The 22,824-nt window shown below is 41.1% G+C and overlaps 1 protein-coding gene and 1 pseudogene across 1 annotated transcript in view; one reads left to right on the forward strand and one right to left on the reverse strand.

The window, feature by feature from the left end:
• The window catches only part of LOC120979863 (vitellogenin-1-like), a 122,744-nt gene that overhangs the window by 45,462 nt on the left and 54,458 nt on the right, over positions 1–22,824 (forward strand). Inside the window, exons 11-20 of the mRNA XM_040408821.1 lie at positions 3,878–4,096; positions 5,376–5,593; positions 6,776–6,870; positions 8,612–8,736; positions 8,819–8,920; positions 14,208–14,327; positions 14,647–14,830; positions 16,319–16,409; positions 16,727–16,912; positions 17,371–17,518. Coding sequence (XP_040264755.1) covers positions 3,878–4,096; positions 5,376–5,593; positions 6,776–6,870; positions 8,612–8,736; positions 8,819–8,920; positions 14,208–14,327; positions 14,647–14,830; positions 16,319–16,409; positions 16,727–16,912; positions 17,371–17,518 — 1,488 coding nt within the window. The remainder of the gene's footprint in view (positions 1–3,877; positions 4,097–5,375; positions 5,594–6,775; positions 6,871–8,611; positions 8,737–8,818; positions 8,921–14,207; positions 14,328–14,646; positions 14,831–16,318; positions 16,410–16,726; positions 16,913–17,370; positions 17,519–22,824) is intronic.
• On the reverse strand, positions 12,902–13,045 carry LOC120979949 (annotated as a pseudogene).

A 22,824-nucleotide genomic window follows, 5' to 3' on the forward strand; every position in this document is an offset into this window, starting at 1 on the left:
CATGTAAATAACATTATTTCCCTCCATCACAGAGTCCCATGTAAATACCATCACACCACCTCTCCAGCCCCCTCCAATATACAGTCCCATGTAAATAACATCCCTCTCTACCTACAGCCCCCTACAAAATACAGTTCCATGTAAATAACATCACACCATCTCTTCTGTCCCCTCCAATATACAGTCCCACGTAAATAGCATCACCCCCTTTCGAGCTGCCTTCAACATATAGTCCCATGTATATAACATCACCCTGCCCTAGCAACCTCCAACATGCATTCCCATGTAAATAACATCACCCCCTCAATTTTCAGTCCCATGTAAATAACTTCTCTCCCTTCAGCCCTAACATACAGCCCCAGTTAAATAACCACAACTCCCAGCATTGCTCTGCCTCTCACACTGAGTAATCTACCCCTTCACTTACCTCTCCTCATGTAGCAGACCTCACCACAGCTTCTTCCCAGGACTCCTCTTCACTGCTGAGCCGTCCTCTCCTGCACTGGTCACATGATGGTGACATCATCGCATGTCCTTTTCAGCTACTACATTTAGAACTGATCACATGACCTGTGATGTCACCACAGGTCCTTCAGCTCTTGCAGGGCATTAGATTAAATTGAATTTCCGTCCTGAGGATAGCAATACAGTTGTATCTATCTGGCAGGCAGGACATTCGGGGTCTGGGACAAAACATCAGGGGCCCAGGCCCCAAATGTTTTAACCTAGCAACGCCCCTGGTGCTATATATTCGTATATTTTATTTTTTCATCAGTAACCTCCCTTCTTGCTTGTGGGCCAATGAGAAGGCTGCAATGTCTTTGTCTGAGCTTAGCAACATCCCTAGCAACCAATAGGAAAGTTGCCTACCCCTTACTATATAAGAAACTCTCCAGCAGCCATTTTCTGTAGTTTTATGGAGTTCTGAGAGAGAGAGCAGTGACATTGCTGTGCTCTGTGCTTTGCTGTGTCATTACATTAGATATATAGATAGTTAGTTAGTTAGTTAGTTAGTTAGTTGGTTAGCTCATATATATAATACAGATAGTTAGTGGGAGATAGTCTGTGTAGGTTAGATCCTGATATAGTGTAGCTGATCCATACATACATACTACAGACAGTGATGTGATGTCACAAGTTCACAACAATACTTAGTGCACTAATCAGTAATATGTAGTCAGATCTGCTAAAATGTGAAGTTGCACGTATTGCACAAAAATATGCGCATCATTAATTGCTGATTTGCGCAATCGCGAATATATTGGAGCACTCTATCTGCATATAAAGCTATTGTAATGTTCTGCCGTGCCGACCATTTTCTCCAGTCTCAGGAAACTTCTAGCAGCTTGAAAAATGTAGCAACAGGGACCCACGCTTGTATTATGTGCGCAATACGCGCATATTACATTGCCAATTTTTGCAATCAAGAAAATAATATATGATGAATATTCGCCGAGATAGTCGCGAAATATCGCAAATTCGAATATTGCCCCTGCCGCTCATCACTAATCAGGAGCAAGAACGTGACAGAAGCAAAGCGGGCGGCCACAACTGATGTGTGGTGTGTGACCACAAAAAGGTAGCAAAGGGTAGAATAGAATGGAACTTTGTCTCTTTCTGGGATAGCTTTCTAATAATAACCCCCCCCCCCCTCCTTCCAATGTTTTTGACAAATAAACATTCCTACCACTTTAAACCCTTTTGGGCTTTTATTATGCTTATCAGCAAATGTGCCGATACACTACGATATTTTACTACTTTTTTTATATTCTTTACGTGTCCTCTGAGTCTAACTTTTAATTTTCTGCCTGTTCTCCCCACATATTGTTCTCCACACGGACTACAATGTTCATGGACTCACAGGTTATCATTTGCTCTACTTCCATATTTTTTCTTCTTTTGCCTTAACACTGAGTTGTTTCTTTGTATTAAGGGTTTTACATACTATACATCTTTTACAAGGAAAAAAACCTTTTATTCCTATTCTTTTTTCTCTCTCTCTTCTAAGGCACTATGTACTATATCATCCTTTATGGTCTTAGCACGTCTGAATACCACTTGAAGATATTCAGGAAGAACCTGGGCTTGTGTTTCATGTGATTTTAAAATGTGCCAATTCTTTTTCAGTGTTTTTTTGTATCCACCAGTGATATCTGGAGTATTTGGTACTGAAAAGGGGGCTCCTATGTCCTTCTTCCTTGACTTTTTCCTTTTCTTTCAATAGTTTTATTCTATCTTCATGTTTTACTTTTTCTATTTTTTTTTTAAATTTTTTCTTCATTCTCAGATATTCTACTAGACTGCCTCTATCTCCCCTCCATAAGATAAAGCAGTCATCGATGTACCACCACCACCTGTAGAATTCAAATGGAGGTGATACTTGAATGAAAACGTCTTCCCACGTTGCGATATATAGATTTGCGTAGCTTAACATTAATAGCAATAAATTCTATTATTTTTTTTTCTGAAGCCTCGGTCCACTACAAGTCAATGTAAAACTCAGTACTTTTGGTTGGCCACAAAAATAGCAAAAAAAGGGGAAAAAATCAAAAATGTTCTTTTTTATCCTTGTTCATATATGAAAAAAACCTAAGCTACATATTCATTCCCATTTGATTCCCTCCTTGCTATAGAATTTGTTGTCATCTTCAGTTGCCGGAAAAGTTTACCAATCAAAAACCAAATTATGTCCGAAGATGTGAATATAATAGAATGCTGTCTTTTCAATTGCCAAGACGGGAAAGAAAACATTAGCTTTATCTAGAAGTGAATGCGGTATATCTCTGAATTCATGGAGCCTGCAGTACAACGAAACCAAAGCGGGCTCGACTTCCCACCCACAATATAATCATATCATGTCTTATTGAAGCTAATACGTTTACAAAGGAAAATGCTACACGATTAGACAGCATAATGCTTTTATAAATGGGAATGTCAGGTTTAATTCACTATCAGCAAAAAAAAGTGTATTATTTCATTTATGCTATGTCATAGACTTCTGGTGACTTCAAAGCTGCTATATTCTATATTCAAATTGCCTTCTCCCAGGAGAGATAAAGGAGCGTTGAACGACAGTGCTCCTCTTTTGTAGTAGTCATTCCTCCCTAAGTCTTTTACATATATAAGCTTCTGGGGGTCATTTGAAATATTTATGCACATACTTTTGGCAGATAGTATCCCAACGTAGTTTCTCATATTGTACTCTATAGACAACACAGAGGAGCCCCCCCCCCCCTCTATGAACCTCTATCAGCCGTCCTTGGATTACATGGATGACCAAATCATCGGAATGGACATCTTGTAATACTATGTTTTCCCCGTAGTGGCCACTGCTTTCCCCAGCAAAGTCACTTTTTCGCCATGGTTTTAGTAAGTGAGACCCATAAGAGACAACCTCGTTAATAGAGAGAGAGTACAGCTTTCTAGACACTCCTATATTGGCCATGTGTGACGAGCTACTATAAAGAAAAGGACTATGCAACGTACAGAAGAGCCATTACCTTTATTGAGTGAAGTTATGCTTCATGCCAGGAGTAATGAAGACTGCCTGTCTTGTTCCTCATCCATTAATTAGCTGATCACAGGGGTTCTTAGCTATGGAACCACCCACAAACCGTTTATCATTGGGAAGCCCTTACAAGAAAGAGACATCCACATTATAGTTCCTCTCACAATAATGAAAGCTAATATTGCCCCCATGGAAGCTATAAGCTGTCTGGTCACATGTAAGTTAGACCAATGTACTTTGCAAAAGAAGGAGTAAAATATGAAGCAGTTATGAAACACTAAATTAATTTGAGAAAAGCCCGAGATTAGGACATCCTATAATTTAGAACTGGTATCAAGCCCTTTTCCATCTTCTTCTTTTCTTTTCTAGCCTTTACATGATCTTCTGTCTGAAGCAACTGAGACTGTTCATAAAGAAGACATCATCCTGGCCATGAAGACTCTTGGAAATGCAGGACAAGTAATGTGTATAAAGCTTATCATGAAGTATATTCCAGGTTTCTCTTCCATGGCTTCCAACCTACCACTACGAGTCCAGGCTGCTGCTATAATGGCCTTGAGAAACATAGCACTTAAACATCCTTCAAAGGTACCTTCCATAGATTAATTATAGAAACTGAGCTTCAGATTGTTTTACAGGAGCATTCCTTAACCAGTGGTTTAGTAGCCACATGTGAAGTTTATGTCTCTTCATGTGGCACACCAGCTATGGATAGCTGAAGATACTGTTTGCCAATGACATCAGGGATGTCATAGCATTACACAAATTTGGCCTTAAGCTGATCACCATTATCACTGACCAATAGAGCCAAGAAGACCCATAACTTCCATTTAGCACCAAGCTAAGAACTCTATAACTGGAACTTAATTCTGAGCCCAGATTACCTCTACAGCAAGCAGTAGATAACTGGACAAAACTTTCTTTCAAGTGTTTGTTTTTTTTGTTAGTTTTTTTCGAGGTATTTGGTCACTTTTATATCATGTTCAGGAAGTCCACTCTATGTTGTATTAAAGAGGACTTGAGTCCCTAAAATTACCACTGAGAATGTTTCCCTTCTCCTTTGTGTCACCGAAGTCCCCCTCCCCCAGTCAGGGTTGGTAATTTTATTTTATTTCCAGTTGCTTATATGGCACCAACATATTCAATATACTAATTGTCATCAGTTCACTGGTGCTCAAAATCATGTAGGAGCTTAAACAATACATTAGTGTGTTTTTGGAGTATGAAAGAAAACCTGTTAAAGAACACACAAACTCCCTTAGAAAAATTTAAACCCAGAACAACAGTACTAACAACCATGCCACCCGATAAAGCTGATATTGGAATGTAGGTCGCTAGCTAAAAAAATGAAGGGACCCTTCTAGTAAAGTTGATCTTGATTGGTGCTCTCTTGGCTTCCTTCACATAAGCAGGGTGAACTTTAAGTCACTGGAGCAACTAGGCTTTCAGCTTTTGATACTTTTAATATTACTCCATGCAGATCCTTAAACTTGGGCCGTTTGGAGTTTCTCATAGACTTCTTTTTTTTTTTTTTTTTATAATGTCCTTAGAGAGCAGAATATAGTGTGACAATCCTATACAATTCATCCCGGCAGAGTTAAGCCTAGAATCAGTTGATCTCTTCTCATTCTCTCAACTCATTTTTCTGTGCCAGTAAAAGAAAACAAGTTCTAAATTCACGCTGTGCTGGAAACGAGCAGCCTCTGAACCTGTGCCACCTGTGGGCGCAGTCCTACTGTGCCTAGTGATAAATCCAGCCCAGCATATCTCACAAACAAATTAACTTGTTTCAATACATATACTTGGTGAAATGTTACAAAACAAAATTGCCAGAAATCCTGTTTATTTTTGTAATTCTTCCGTTCAGGTCTTGGATATTTGTCTTCAGTTGTATATGGATTTGCAGCAACATCCGGTATTACGAATGATAGCCGCAGGGATCATAATGGACAACAAGCCTCCAGCGAACACTGTGATGGCCATGGCTAAGTCTCTGATGAAGGAAGGTGACAAGCATGTGGGCACCTTTGTGTATTATTTAATGAAGAGACAGAGCACAAGTGTCACACCTGATCTGCAAGATGTGTAAGTTTGTCCCAGCACAGTCCTGGGGAGCTCAGCATGAGGTTTAAGTAAGTTATACAAGGCGTTGTAAACAGGATGCGTGACTGTAGGGACTGCCTGAAGGGGCTGCCTGTCGTTAAATGTGAATAATGTAAAACATAAGATTTTGAGAAAGTCATAACACAAAATAAGTTGTAATATCAAAATAAGATAAAATTATACAAAAAAAAACATTTCTTTAAAAAATAAAATAAAATACAAAAAGAACAAATGGTGGGATAAAATGATATATACCGTAGTTTATGTATTAAGTTTTTAATTTTGGTTAGTTGTGTTGACCATTGAATGCTAAGCCCCATAGACATCAATGGAGAGGGATGCAGAAGGGCCCAACTTTAAGTTCGCTTCTATAGGGAAAGTGACTGTTGTAAATCAGTCAATGGTGATCATAGAGCCCCTTCTTTAGAGGAGAGAGTACAGCCATTTGGGCATTTATCATGTGGCTATTCCATAAATATTGAATAAGAAATACCTATAATATCGTAGCTCTTTACAGCAGGCCACCACAGTCTTTTTTTTTTTATCATATTGATTTTGCAGATTTTTAAAGGTCTATCTGTAGGGGGGTTATATATCCTTCCTCCTATAATGAGGTCAAATCAATGATTTATTTGGAGTTGAGAGACAGAGAAAAGAGCTTCTTTAAAGGGGTGACTCATAAACTAAATTTAATGGGTAGATGATAAGTGTATGATCACTGGGGTTCAGAAGTTGGACCCCCAATGGTCATGAGAACAGAAGTCCCGAGTCCATTGTGTGAATAAAGCGGTTGTGCGCATGAATGACCACCACTCTATTCACTGTCTATTGGATTGTCAGGCTCCAGAATGGAGTTCTCCTTCAACTGACCTCAAGCCTCTTGCATGACAATCTGCTTAACATGACTGATATATCTGAATTGATTCCTCCTCATGATCATTTAGAGGTTTCATATAATTTATAAAACCTGTCTGAGAGACCACCTCTTTGAGAAAACCATTCCCGTACTGGCCATCTTCTTTGAGAAGACAACCCTCTAGAAGAACACTTTGGCCACACTTTTGCAACACTTTGGCCAATATCACCCAATGGGGCTCAAATGACAACTTGGGAAATTCAAAAAATTCAAAGTGTAGAATCTTTTCCTGTATTATGTGTTAATAGGGCTGCTATCTGCAACATGGCGGTTATAATCCTGAAGTCCAAATTTGAAGCCTCAAGAAGCACATATAGTGGATTTCATTACTCCACATTTACAGGTAAGGAAAAAAACTCAGTAGGTTCACCAAAGACTTATTAAGGATAGGATATGTTATCAATATGAGATTGGATGGGAGGGTTGATTCTCAGAAGCCCTGTAGATCAGCTGATTTAAGTGGCTGTGCCCTACTCGTTGCTTGCCAAGCACAGCGCCTTACATTTTGTAGTGTTTTTTTGCCATACCAGGCACAGCCACTGTAAAATGCTTGGCAAGCAATGAATAGGCCGCAACTTCATCAATTAGCTGATCAATGGGAACGCCAAGAGTTGATCCACCAGCAATCTGATATTATTGACCTACCCTATGGATTAGCCATTAGAAATACAGTTCTGGAAACCCCTTTAATGCTTTCAATACCTTCATTAAAGTGAATATTACAGTGATTCCTACTAAGAACCTACCAATTTATGCGATCTCCAAAAGACATAAAGTTAAAGATGACACATTCCTTTTGTATTTTAAGCAAAAACAATGACAAAAAGGAAAAGGGTCCGAAGCAAAACTTTGGGCACCCTGCATGGTTAGTACCCCCTTTGGCATACATCACAGCTTGTGGACACTTTTTGTAGCCAGCCAAGAGTGTGGGCGACGGAACTGCTTGCCGGATCACTCTGCTGCAAGTGTGAAAGTAGCCTAAGAAAGGATTTCTTAGACCACCGTCTATTCATCTGCATCTCACTCTGCTGGTAAGGGTTAAAGACCAGTGAAGCCTTCATAGCTGTTGTGACTATTCACAACAGTATTCGGTAAGCGCATATATTTGTTTATATCCGCACATGAGGCGCTGTATGTTTTTTTCTTCTTTTTCTCTATATTTATATTTGTGCAGGTGTCATTGAACAGTAGAACAATGTGCCACAACTCCATATTCTGCTACTGTAAATCTTCCTGAAGGTATTTTGCAGTCAAACATGAGTTCTGATTCGCCTTTTTAGCAATCCTACAAGCAGACGTCTCTGAAAATGTTCTTGGTCTTTCAGAACTTCTCTTGACCTCCAATGTTCCCGTTAACTGTAATTTCTTAATTACATTTCGAACTGAGGAAATGGCAACCTGAAAACTCTTTTGCTATCTTCTTGTCACCATCTACTGCTTTGTGGGCCTCAACCATTTTCATTTTCAGAGTGTTAAGCAGCTGCTTAGAAGAAACCATGGCTGCTGTTTTTGGGGACAAAGTTAGAGGAGTCTGGGTATTTACAAAGCTTTGAATTTTTTCTATTATCTGACCTTTCCTAACGATGATTGTGAACAAGCCTTAACCCTAACAGGCTATTTAAGGTCTGAGACCTCGGTCAAAGTTATCTGACTGTTCAAATCTCAGTGGGTTCCCATACTTTTGCAAGGTACTCCTTTCCTTTTTTCACTCTAAAATTTAGCAAAACCAAAATAATACACTATTATTACTTAAAATGTTGAAAAGTGTGTGTCAGCTTTAACTTTATGCCTTTTGGTCATCATTTCATCTTTTACTTGCTTAACTGTTCATAGTAACAGTAATTTACTATGGGGTGCCCTTTTGCATGCCACTGTGTATAGCAACACAAACCATATTCCAATTTCACTTGATTTTTTTAACTTGTCTATCTACATGAACCGAGACAGATGATATGTACCACAGGTTCTAGACATTTTTTATATAATTTGCCATAAGGTGAACTCTTAAGTGTAGGACTCAGGTTTTTTTATTTTTATTTATTCAGGCTTATCGACTTTTTTTTTTTAATATTCTGTACCATCAGATTCCCTCATGTCTGGTATTGAAAGCACATTCAATATAATACACAATCCAGCTGGTGTTCTCCCCGTAGCTGCTCTCGGAAGGTTCAAAACCCACTTCATGGGGGTTTTTACTGATCTGTTCGAGGTAAGAAACCTCTTTCTACCTCTACCTAGAGAAAAACACATTATTTTGCTACTGAATGTTTGCATTTCATTGTGACATATAGATTGGCTATCACGCTGAAGGACTTCAGGAATTATTAATGAACAGACATTTGTTCTCCTCTCAAAGTGGACTTCAAAAGAAGATTATGGATATGCTTAAAAAGGTAGGTTTGATAAGTAAAATAATGTGGACAGAGTAACCATGACAAACAATGCATCAAAATTATTGGAAACCTGTGAAGTCTCCTCCAAGGAAAGTAATGTACAAATATGTGCAAAGTTACGATAAATTAACTTATGTAGAAGTTTTTAATGGAGATTAAAAGACCATGTACGAGGCATCAATTTTAAGATAAAGGTGGTGTTCCAGCGGTACTGCATGGTTGAAGGCATGCAGTAATTTTTATCGGCTCTTTCCAGGGCTGACTTTGGCAAAACTTGGGTCAATGCAAGGGTTTGGGGACCACTGAAATCTTTACTTTGCTTGGTCATGAGAGGTGGGATGAGTTATATTCACCTGCTTCTAGTGATTTCTTCTGCTTGTGTTATGACATCTTTGTGTTTCTTAAAGGGTTGTCTGGTGAAATGTAAAATAAAATAAAAATTCAAAGAGGTTAAAAATAATAAAATAAGCCATACTTACCATTCCTCTGTTACATCTTACCATTCCTCCGCTATTCCCGCTTTGATGTTTACCAGTCCCACCACCAGTCTCTCCACCTCCAGGAAGCTCTCAACACACAGGAATAGATGTCAATCACAGAGAGCTGCATCAGCAGTAAACAGGGGCAGCAATTAACTTTAACAACAAGAAATATTAAAAGGATGCATGTGTGCCTGTGGGCCCATGGTGAAATTAAGCCCACAGTCCCTTAGAGCAGTCCTTAGGGTGGGTTCATATCAGCGTTACGGATTCCATTTTTGTTTTCCATTATAACATGGATTATAAGGCCTCATGCACACGGCCGTTTTTGGGTTCCGTGTCCGTTGTTCCATTTTCCGTGATTTTCTGCGGACCCATTGACTTTCAATGGGTCAGTTGAAAACTCGGAAAATGCACCGTTTGTCATCCGCGTCCCTGACCCGTGTTTCCAGTCCGTCAAAAAAATAGGTTTTGTCCTATTTTTTTGACGGACAACAGTTCGCGGACCCATTCAAGTCAATGGGTCCATGAAAAAACACGGAGGCACACAAGATTGTCATCCGCGTCCGTGATCCGTGTCCCTTTTTTTTCCTATCATTTTCAAGGCAAACTTGACTTTTTCACTTTTCTTGTCTGGTGATCCTCCAAAAATCAAGGAAGACACACAGAGGAAAAAACGGACACGGATCACGGAACAACGGAACCCCGTTTTGCGGACCGTGAAAAAATACTGTCGTGTGCATGAGGCCTAAAGGAAAATAACGGAATCCATAAGACGGCAGTCAAAACGGAAGCCTTTAAGAGGCATTCCGTTTTGATCCTTCATAATGCAAGTCTATGGGCAGCATAATGAATCCGTCCTGGTTTCCATTAGGCAGGAGTCCAGTCTTGCATAACGGAAACCAGGACGGATCTGCTATGCTGCCCATAGACTTGCATTATGATGGAATGCAAAACGGAAGCCTTTAAAAGGCATTCCGTTTTGCTTTCCATCATAATAGAAGTCTATGGGAATCATAACGGATCCATCTTGTTTCCGTTATGCAGAACGGTAAAAAAAAAAAAGTCCTGTCGGCAGGACTTTGTTTTCCGTCTTGCCTAATGGGAACCAGACGGATCCGTTATGATTCCCATAGACTTCTATTATGACGGATCAAAATGGAATGCCTCTTAAAGGCTTCTGTTTTGACTTTCGTCTTATCGATTCCGTGATTTTCTGTTATATGTGAACCCTCCCTTAGGGTACATTCACATCACCGTTTAGGTTTCCGTTCTTCGTCAGAAGAAGAGAGAGTGAAAAAAAAATAGGATTCTGTAAAAAAAAAACGGATCCTGTTGCATCAGTTGTCATCCTTTTGAGCCATTTCCATCTGAGATCCGTTTTTTTAGACGGAAGCAAAAGTACTGCATGCAGGACTTTTGTACGGAAATGGCTCAAACGGATGACAACTGATGCAACAGGATCCGTTTTTTTTTTTACTGGATCCTGTTTTTTTCTCTCTCTCTCTTCTTCTGATGGATCAAAAGAACGGAAAGCTAAACGGCGATGTGAATGCACCCTTAGCATTATGCAAAAAAAAAGGAGAAATAAGTGTTCCTATGGTGCATTTTATTGACTCAAACCTTACAGGACCAACCCAGAACCAATACTCAGGAAGAGTGTCTACAGATGGGTGCTTCATTGATAATACAAGTCAAGTTTCAAGAATTTATACGGGGCAGAATTTTAACTTACAGCAATGTTCCCCCATCCTGTCGCTTTCCAGTTGTTGCAAAACTATAACTCCCATCATGCCCTAACAGCCTGCAGCTATAAGTGCAAAATGGGATTTGTTGGTTTGCAACAGCTTGGAGATCACTGACATACAGGGTAGCTACCTATAGGAGGCAATAGAAAAACTGTTTTCTTTCCGGGTGATGGCTATTTTGCAAACATTTTTCCAAGGCAACATTGCATTAAAGACGCCCTACCATCTCAATCTCCATATGAAGACTATCCCATGGCCAACGTCTAGTAGCCCAAATCACTATTAAGGCCCCCATGCACATTAGTGTATGTTTGGCATAACCCACTGAGAACAGCATGTTTGGCTAACAGTCTAATGTGTGTGGGGATCCTCTGACTCGCCCCTGAGAGATGATATCAGGAGAGAAAAAAGATTGGGCTAAGTGAATATTTTCACTCAATCCTTTTATTCTACTGGGAGATAAGCTGCGACTAGAGATGTCTGGCAGCAGCTTTCTCCTCTCTCTCCATTGAATACACATGCAAGTTCGGCTGATGAGCTGAAAATGTATGTGTATGGGGAAGCCTGGAGGAAGATGGGAGAGATAGCTGTTGGTCAAATAATTGTTCGGGTAACAGCTATTGAAAATATAGGCCCACCTTTAGTAGCCTTCCCTCCCCCCACAAGGGCATTATTTTATTTTGTGTAGATGACATATATGGTATATGTATGTGTGTCTTTATGAGAATCTATCACAGCTTTCCCAATAGTCATTGATCAGATATTCCTACAAAATTGTCATTTTGGCAAATAATAGTCTTACAAAACACAATATGGCGCTGAAATACAGTACATACATTGGAGATGAGCACATTTCTTGAATTCTTTAAAAAAAAATAATATGATTCAGATGTGAATAAATTATATCTAAATCCAATATGATCCAATTGCCTTGAAAATTGGTATGTAACACTCTATGGTCTTCTAGAACTAGTTTTTTTTCTCTCAGACACCAGAGAAAAATATCCTAGGACAGAGAGAGAGAGATATTTTTAATTTTTTTTAAAAAGCCCGAAGAGTGTGCTGTCTTCACCCGTGCAACAAAATCGTGCAGCGTGCCACACAAAAAAGTGCACTGCGTTGCGATCTATCGCAGGCCCTCTCCAACAGGAGAAGGTCCCCCCACAAACCATTCCCTATCCCTCCGGGCATATGGCTCCTGCAAGGGACTGGGATCAAGTGGCAACCCTCAGCCGAGGGTAAGCCCGTCTGTGCTCCCGTCTTTTGCCTTGGCTGCCACCCAGGGCGTAAGCCAGGAGCATCAACAAGATCTGGACTCTCCCCGGAGGGAGAGCCCAAGGGGATTTGCAGGGGGGAGAGGAACCAATATGGCCACACACCCCCCTAGACCTCAAGGTGGGGTGCCCATAATGGCGCCGCAACCTCGAAAATCCAGTGACAAACAAACGTGTAAAATGCACATAGTGAAAACGATAAAATAAATAGGTGAATGTGTGCCGGTTACGGCCCAGAAATTCGACCAGAATTATAAAAATTCCTCATCTTGTCAAGGCCGAAGCCGAGCAAAGAGAGGTGTGTGCTAAAATTGTGAAGAAAAAGAAGTGCTGTGCAAATGTGCCATACTCAGTGGGCCCAAACAACCTGTGAGTTTAGACACCCCAGGGTCACCACTCCTGGGGCACTATGCGCTTTGGGCTTTTAAACACAACTCAGCCTCCTGGCTTCGATCCAGCAGAGCCCAGGCCGTCTCGCACAGGGCCTCACCATACCCAGCGCTGTACACCTGGGGATACTGTTTAGTGGTTCCCTATGAATGGAGTACAGTCCCAGAAGCTAGCTTGACTGGGTCTGAAGAACAGATACTACACTTGATCTTAGCCAAAAGGCAGAGAAGCGAGAGAGAGATGTGCTAGCCTATTTTGCTTCTAAAAAGACAAGAGGACTGCGAGTCTCAAGAGACAAATGCCCTGTTTAGCTGGGGATGCTCTTTCTCATTAGGGAGACAACCTAGTATGTATGAGGAGTATTGTAGTCCAGCCAAGACTGCTCTGCTTTTCTGGAAAACATATATGCAAATTCAAATATCTTACTATCTTTCTGCTGGCATCAGATAGGCTTAGTGTATGCAAATAGGTTACCTATCTCTCTCTCTCTCTCTCTCTCTCTCTCTCTCTCTCTAACTCTCTCTCTCTTTCTCTCTCTCCTTCTTTCTCTCATTTGCACAAATGAATCATAACAAATTTGGGATGAATTGTGGATTTGTAAAATCAATTCGCTCATTTTTAATATACTTAGAACAGATGCATTTCAGAAATTCGCTCCTGCATTACAATGTTTTCTTGATTTCCAAACTGCTCAACGGTCTATCTATATATCAATGCCAATTGGACAGCTGTTGCATATACTTTACAATATAAAAACTATTTTCACAAAAATGCATTACCATATTACTATAATTTACTGGGAGTTAGAAGAGCTGTCAACAAGAAAAATTTGAAGTCATATTACAGTTCTCAGTGCTAAGGTCTCAAAATAGAGCTGAAATAATTGAACCATTTACATAATGGAATAATAATAGTGAAATTAATATAATTTGTATCTTAGAACCTGTGAATGGGATTGCTTACTAGTGTTGATCGAGCATGCTCGGCCGAACACCAGTTTGGCTCGAGCATCTTGATGCTCGGCACATTTCGGTATTCGTCCGAATACTGCATGTGCTCAAGCTCAATGCTCGAGTATCCTCCCCGTATGTTGGTTGGCTGCTACGCAGCTAATAAACGTGCAGGTAAGTACTGCCATTCACTGTAATGCCGTAGCCATGTTGGTTACTGGCATTACAGTGTTTGGCTGGCTGGAACGCGTCATCGGGTGCTCTATAGCACCCGATCACACGTGTTCAACTCAGTGTTAGTCAGGGAGAGCTATGCTGAGGAAGGGAAAGATAGTGTAGGGAGAGAAAAAGTGGTGTACAGATATTGATGTCACCATGTATATTTTAGGTTTTAGAGACATTTTTAAAGTATCTACGTTCAACCAATGATCATTGTTTTCATACAGCTGCATGACTGGAAACCCGATTCTTCCACTGAGCCTCTCGCATCAGTTTACCTGAAGTTGTTTGGACAAGAGATTATATACCATGAGTTGAACAAGAACTTACTAGAGAGTATTCTCAAGGTAAGTGTAATAACTGAGGGGATCTGCACATTTTGCAGTGGTTGTACCTGTTATTGCAGATCATTCGCTTCAATTGGAATGACCAGCAGTGAGCTCCAGTGCGAGGCACATTCACAAAAAGTAGAAAGCAATGAAAAGCGATGGGTGCTAATCAGTGAGAGTGGCGGGAATCGGACCATAGCCATTAAATGATGCAGCCAACCAGCAGTTGCCACTATAGTACAATTCTTTGTAACTGGTGCTGGATTGACTGCCACCTGCTTAGGAATTTGTATACTGTGCTTGCAATTAATATTGCTTCGTTTGTTCTTTTGTGTAGTTTCTTTCTAGTGGCAGGTACGCTACCCTACTATCAGTGGTGAAGGCTCTTCAGAATGGTGTTGATATAAATTGGTCTAAACCATTGCTATCCAGTGAAAATTGCCATGTTGTGCCAACCTGTGTGGGTCTTCCCATGGAAACCAGCTTGCAATACTCATCGGTCACAAGGGCTCAACTACAAGGTACTCCCAGTGACTATGTCAGTGATGATGGAGGGGCCCACATGATCACCTCTCTAAAAGCAGTTGGCCCCTGCTCATGAGAAATAAAACAAAATATGGCACCAGTGGGCCATCTGTGAACTATTCATATGAGCTAGGCCCTTCCCTAGTAGCCCTTCCATAGTGACTAATAGAATAGCAGTTCCAAGCATGGAAGATGTCCTATAGCATCACATCTTCCATATGAGAAGATCATTTTGTTTTGACTTCCCAAGAGATATTCTGACCATCACTATAAAATATACCATAATGTCTGATAGATTGGGGCATCACCTAAGGAACCACCACCTATCAAGAAAATATGCAGCACTGTGGGTGGGGTTACAGAATAATCAGTATCTTGATAATTGAAGGTCCCAGAGGTGTCAATCCTTAAAATACATCTTTATATACACACACACTTTAACACAAATATTAAACTAGGATACGAATGTAAATATGTTGACAGCTATGTACACCATTTCACTTATTTTAACACAAAATAAGTAACTTTAGAAATAGTCTTCATGAAAAGTTTCCTCCCATATTGCTCATGTAGTGTATATGCAACTCCTGTACATAGCTGGCTATTCCTGGCTGCGATCAGCTGAGGGCTGACCATCATCAGTTTTCTCTACTCTCCCCTCCTTTCGCTCCATGTTAGAAATACCAATGAAGAAGAAAAACTGTATTGGAGGAGGATTCAGAGCCTGCAGTGAAAGAGATGAAACAGGTTGTGTAGAGAGAGGGGCAAAGGTGGGGGGAAGGGGTCAACAATAGTGTTGGGCGCGAATATTCGAATCGCGAATTTTAATCCCGAATATCGTCACTTCGAGAATTCGCAAAGATTTAGAATATAGTACTATATATTCGTATTCGTGAATATTCACATTTTTTCTTTTATCTTAACACATGATCCCTCCCTGCTACTTGCTTGTGGGAGTTAGTTCTCCGGTTCACTCCTGTTGTTGTCTCCTGTTTGCTGTCTCCCTTTGGGGATTGTTTGTGGTGTTTGTGTTGTTTGTCCTTTCCTTGTTGTTACCCTAGGTGTCAGTTTTGAGGACTAGAGCTCCTACTGCCCTATTCACTACCTAGGGCTTATTTCAGGTTAAGCCAGGGACGAGGCACGTGATCGGCGTAAGGGTGAACAGCCCGTCTAGGGACGTCAGGGCAGCCAGGTGCCAGTGCTAGGTGAGTTAGGGGTCACCACTCCTCCCTCTCCCTTGTGAAAGGGTACTCTCCTTCCCTCCCCTCTGCGCTGCACATCTGTTACCTGCCATAGCAAACGTGATAATAGGAGCAGGTTGTACACTGTATATCAGGGAGTGAATGAAGATTGCAGACTGAAACTTAGCATATTTTTTTAACTAAAGGTAACCACCAACATACTGTATGTAAAACACATTTTCCTTATAAAAAAAAAATGCATAGCTGTTACATCTATTTTTTAAGATTTCTTTTAATTGACAGCCCAAGCTCACTTCACTCTCGAATCTAAAGACCCAAGTTTCGTCCAGTTATTTCAACCCAACATTAACCTGAAGTCCAAATTTTCTCTAAGGTTTGTACAGTACAATGTCCTGTTCAATGTATTCACTGTATTACACAGATCTTCTTTTAGGGAGGAATAAAAGGGAAGTAATAAAATCAGCACTGATCTTTTCTTAGAGAGTGAGGTCTAGATGTTTGTTTTCTGACCATTTCTATCTAATACTAGTTGTTTGTTTCCTGTGATTTGGTATTGAGAGTGGCCCCTCTAACTTTTTTTAAAGATTTTCGAGGGTGGGACCTTGCACTGATAGGACTACTAGGAGTGGTGATAAAATCTAATGCGTAATAATAACAGAATTTGCCTTTTTTTTTTACCCTTTTGTTTAGCATGACTAAGGATATTGTCATTATGTTTGGGGTGAATACCAATATCATCCAGGCTGGAACGGAACTCCGAACACAAATCAATATACTTCTCCCTGTAAATGTGGAAGCTGCTATCAATGTGGAGCAAAAGCATTTCAAAATAGATTATATTCCAATCGAACAAAACAACGAAATTCTGTCTATAAGGTTGGTTACCCATTATTATATCGAAGCAACCGAATCAAAAATAGTCTAGGCTAAGAAGAAGTTATCAAGCTGGTCGTGCACGGTGATGTCATCAGTGATGATTAACAGCTTTACTGTGAGTCACAGATGCCGCGATCAGCACTGAACGCGGTATCTGAGGGGTTAAATGACAGTGATCGCCGTTCCCCGTTGTTGCTCCCGCTCCATACAATGGAAAGCGATTTGTGACAAAGTAAATCAAATTTCTTTTTTAAACTATTAGTCTTGACATTGTTTGCACTTTATTCAACTTTTATGCTACATTATTTTACACTATACGAGATATTTATACAGTGGTGGCTCCTCCACCACAAATAGCCCAAAATACTGTAAACCGGCGGAACAACAAAGCTTTATCTTTTTGTTACGACTCTTCGAAATATTTCTTTAAGATCAGCAATGCAATATTTTACATTCAGGTCAAAAGCATTTGCTATAACAAGAAATGTGGAGGATTTAGCGGCTGCTAAAATGACTCCGCTCGTAGCTGCTGGAACAGAACCAAATGTACTGAAGCAGACCTTTAATCCAAGAGACTTGTCAGCGGGGGACACGCCAAGGACCGAGGTAAAGAGAATTCACTATCATCCCAGAAATGTACTTTTCACCGTCGGGATTCACTCTGTCTCATCGAAAAATATAGACTCCCGCTTTTTTTTTCAAGCTTGCCTGCAGTTAATCATATGTATATTGCTTAGACGGGGACACGAAGAGCAAAGCAAACATTTTTACCTTGCGTGTTAAATATATCTGGGTGATTTAGAACAAGCCAAAACTTGGAAGGACCTACCCTGCAAGCTCTGATGGAGTGCAGCGGTGAGCAATTGTTCATGATTTGCAATGGTGCCGTTGGCTCAGGGGCTTTGGTTTATTCAATTTTACACTTGGTTTACCCATAATTTGGTTAGATGGAACTACTTGCTGCAGCTTTAAAAGGGCTGTGCTGAGATTTAAACTTAACCCCCCCATTGCCCCCTCCTCCCTATGAATGAGCGACCATGGAGCATGCTCACTACAACTCCATTCATCTCTATGGACCTGCCCGAGATAGTTGAGTGCTATAGAGGTCAATGGGGCAGCAGCGCGTGCGCTTGACAACTGCTCTATTCAAACAGGGGACTCAGGACCCCAGTGCTCGTTCTGCGTTTTAAACTTCACCCACATTCCCTCCTCCCTTGTATGAATGAGCAACCATTGAGCATGCTCACTACCACTCTATTCATTGCTGTGGGACTGCCAGAGATAGTTGAGTGCTATAGAGATGAATAGATCGAATGGGGAAGCAACGCGTGTGATTGACAACAGCTCTATTCATATAGGGGGACACAGGACCCCAGTTCTCCTGCTGAGATGTAAACCTAACCCCCATTTCCTCTTCCACTGTATGAATGAGCAGCTGTTGAGCATGCTTACTACCATTCCATTCATCTCTATTGGACTGCCAGAGATAGTTGAGGGCTATAGAGAAGAATGGAGCAGTAGCACGTGTGCGTGGCCACTGCTGTATTCATACCAAGAAGGGGGGAAGGTCCTCAGTTCTAGTGATAAGATTTAAACTTAATCCCCACTCCCATGTCCCCGTATGACGGTTGAGCATGCTCACTATCACTCCATTCATCTCTATGGAGAGATGAATAGAGCATGCATGCTTGACCACTACTCTGTTTATATGAGGGGACACACAAACTCAGTTCTTGTGGTGGTCCCAGTGGTCGGACCTCCATCAAATAATTAGCCCCTATCCTGTTGTTAGAGTGCTTAAATCTTGGCTCAACACTTTTAAGGAGAACCTTTTCAGACCCTCTTTCTTTAGCAAATACTTGTATTCCCTATGAAATAACAATTCTGGAGCATCCTTTCTTAGAGGTCTATGTTGTACTGTTCCACCTGTTTTTCCTCATGGAAGTGTAAGACTAAATTGAAACCTGGATGTTACCATTCCACTTATGAGATAAGAGTAACTTCCAGTAGTATTGGGGTGTAGAGTTTAGAACAGCCCTACCTATACTGCCACAAATGATCAAAAACAACTTACAAAGAGGGGTAATAGAATAAATAAAACGTAACTTTTAATAAATAATTCCTAAAAACATGTATAAATAATGAACATCCAGTGTGCACACCACATAAACGTGCCACAGACCAAACATGTACCACATTGGTGTACAGAGAAAAACGTGCGTATCCGTATAACTATACGCATGTGGCTACGCAATAACAAGACTGGCACATAACAGTAATAACTGGGTTGGTCTTACCAGTCTGTAGATTGTGCTCGAGTTTTTTGGTTGCAGAAAATGAACCATAAACTAATCCTCATTTAAAGTTTAATATGCCCTATCAGGACTATTATACCCTAATTGACTTAAAGGAGTATTCCCATCACATACAATGGGGGCATATTGCTAGGATATGCCCTGATTGTCTGATAGGTGCGGTTCCCACCTCTGGGACCCGTACCTACAAGAAGAACGGAGTGGAGAGAGCTGTGGCTGGAGGACACCGGATTTCCAGGGGTCCGTCCACCACCAAGCGCTTATCAACTTAGTGCTTATTAGTTTTACGCTTATCAACATATTGTGTCCATCACAACAAACCTGGCAGCGATGATGCTGGTCGCTCTCCTAGCCAGGTCCCTCCTCTTCTCACAGGTGATCCGGCTGCCTGCTTCACCGTAAGCTCCTGGTGACATCACCAGGACTGCCAGAGCAGAGGAGGAGATTGCGCCTTTTCAGGTATTTAAACGGGGGGCGTAGCTTCCTCCGCGCCAACACAGACCTCATGGGTTCTCACCAGCAGGCCTCTATACGGGCCTCCATTTGAGCTGTTTACATGCCGTACGCAGGGACAGTCAGCAGGAGACCGCGATCATGGTTCTTCTGTTCTTCATTTTTTTACCATATGCTTTCTTTGAGAGGGCTGTATGTCCCATATCTTGTCCTCTCTTCTGTTGCCATTTGAAGACAGATCACTCTGTCCTTCCCTCTTGGTGCCATTTTGGGACACATTTCCTTACCTGGCCTTGCAATATACACATAGCCCCATGTCCCCTGATGAATATGGGGTATAATTTTCTAAGATGAAACGTGTTGGACCAATGTTTTTTTTTTAGATCTTGGTAGATCCCTTTATCTTGGGATTTTCGTTTGGCATAATTTTTGCTTATTCCCTGAAACATTTAGGAATTGAGACAACCACCCTTGATAGGGACGTCCAGAGCCGTTACAACGGTTCCAGACTCCATACTTAGGAGTAACACAGAGTTTTTAAAAATGTGCTCCACAAATTATTTCATGGGCAATGCATGTAATTACTAAGACATATAAGGAGAGACATAAGGTCCACATTTAAGGTGAACGCTAGTAAAGACAACAGTATTTCCCTCAAGAAGACTTTCTTATGTTGCTAAACTGAGTCTAAAAAGGTTTGGGTAGCAATGGACCTGCCATATTTACCATTCAGGACTTTAAGAAAGTTGAGCGACAACCTATCTGCAAGCAGCACGTAATAGAGCAGGAGGAGCAGAGCCGACTGATATATAGTTTTGTGGTGAAAGATTTAGCAAAACTTGTAGGAACTTCTTTAGTCTTCCATTAGCTATTCTTGGATGGATAGATAGATAGATAGATAGATAGATAGATAGATAGATAGATAGATAGATAGATAGATAGATAGATAGAAAGCTAGGCAGATAGAAAGCTAGGCAGATAGACAACTAGAAGATAGACAGAAAGATAGGCAGAAAGATAGCTAAATAGATTGATAGACATACATAGATAAACAATTAGACAGACAGGCAGACAGACAGACAATCAGTAGATAGATAGATATACAGTGCCTTGCAAAAGTATTCACCCCCTTGACTTTTTTCGTATTTTGGTGCCTCACAACCTGGAATTAACATGGATTGTTTGAGGATTTGCATAATTTAATTTACAGAACATGCCGACAACTTTGAAGATGTTTTTTTTTTTTTTTTGTGAAGCAAACAGCAAATAGGACAAAATAACTGAAAAAGTCAATGTGCATAACTATTCACCCCATTCAATACTTTGTAGAGCCACCTTTTGCGGCAATCACAGCTCCAAGTCTCTATGAGCAGTTGCCACATCTTAACACTTGGATATTTGCCCATTCCTCCTTGCAGCTCCGGCTCCTTCACGTTGGATGGTTTGCGCTTGTGAACAGTAATCTTTAAGTCTGACCACAGATTTTCTATTGGATTGAGATCTGGGCTGTGACTCGGCCATTCCAACACATTTACATGTTTCCCCTTAAACCACTCAAGTGTTGCTTTAGCCCTGTGTTTGGGGTCATTGTCCTGCTGGAAGGTGAACCTCCGTCCTACCCTCAGATCACGCACAGAGTGGTACAGGTTTTGCTCAAGAATATTCCTCTATTTAGCACCATCCATCTTTCCCTCAACTCTGACCAGTTTCCCAGTCCCATCCCCACAGCATGATGCTGCCTCCACCCTGTTTCACTGTGGGGATGGTGTTCTATGGGTGATGTGTTGGGTTTGCGCCAGACATCGAAAAGTTGCATTTTTGTTATCAGACCAGAGCACCTTCCTTCATACATTTTGGGAGTCTCCCACATGCCTTTTCACAAACTCACAACGCGCCTTTTTGTTTTTAGCTGAAAGTAATGGCTTTCTTTTGGCCACTCTGCCATAAAGCCCAACTCTATGCAGCGTACAGCTTATTGTCGTCCTATGTACAGATCCTCCAGTCTCTGCTGTGAAACTGTCACAGTCCCTCCCGTGACAGAGGTGAGAAGATCGGATAGATTTGCTGCACGTGAGGCTATCTGACAGGTCTCTCTGTTTTCCTCTTAGCATGTTGTTGTTATTTGGCAGGATCTCACCTCTCCTCAGGTTCTGCTCGTTATCAGTGATGAGGCTCTATTTAGGTCCGCCTCACACTGCTGACCATGCGTTTGATATTTCCTGTTGGAGTTGCTAGAGCTTGTTTGTTTTGGATCTCCTGCTTCTCCAGACATTCCAAAGCTAAGTGCTTGTTGCCTTTTCTGTTTGTTGTTCGCTGGTGTGTTTTGTTCTAGGCCTCAGGAAGACGTGGGTTCCTTCATCTGCTACCTATCCTAGGGCTCGTCAGTTTCAGTAGGGCCTAGGTATACGGCGTATGAGCATTTACACCATCAGGATCTACTCATACTGGCAGGAGTTAGGGAAAGGCCTAGGGATTACTAGGAGGTCACTATCCCTCTTCCTTAGCTTTTGAGGCCTAGACAGTTGTCTATTTCTTTTATGTGTATCTGATGTTTTCCCCTTCCCCATTACCCATTACAGGAACCCTGCAGCTCCTTCAGGGTTACCTTAGGTCTCTGTGCTGCCTCTCTGATTAATGCCCTCCTTACCTGGTCCGAGAGTTTTGGTAAGTAGCCGTCTCTTGGCAGGTTTGCTGTTGTGCCATGTTCTTTCCATTTGGTTATGATAGATTTGATGGTGCTCCTGGGGATCATCAAAGCTTTAGATATTTTTTTTATAACCTAACCCTGACTTGTACTTCTCAACAACATTGTCCCTTACTTGTTTGGAGAGTTCCTTGGTCTTCTTGGCAGTGTTTGGTTAGTAATGCCTCTTGCTTAGGTGTTGCAGCCTCTGGGGCCTTAAAGGTGTGTATATGTAATGACAGATCATGTGACACTTAGATTGCACACAGGTGGACATTATTTCACTAATTATGTGACTTCTGAAGGTAATTGGTTGCACCAGAGCTTTTTATGGGCTTCCTAACAAAGGGGGTGAATACATACGCACATGCCAATTTTCTGTTTTCTATTTCTAAACAATAGTTAATATTATATATTTTTCTCATTTCACTTCACCAACTTAGACTATTGTGCTCTGATCC

Source organism: Bufo bufo, chromosome 9 (assembly GCF_905171765.1).
Source record: "Bufo bufo chromosome 9, aBufBuf1.1, whole genome shotgun sequence".
Lineage (NCBI taxonomy): Eukaryota > Metazoa > Chordata > Amphibia > Anura > Bufonidae > Bufo > Bufo bufo.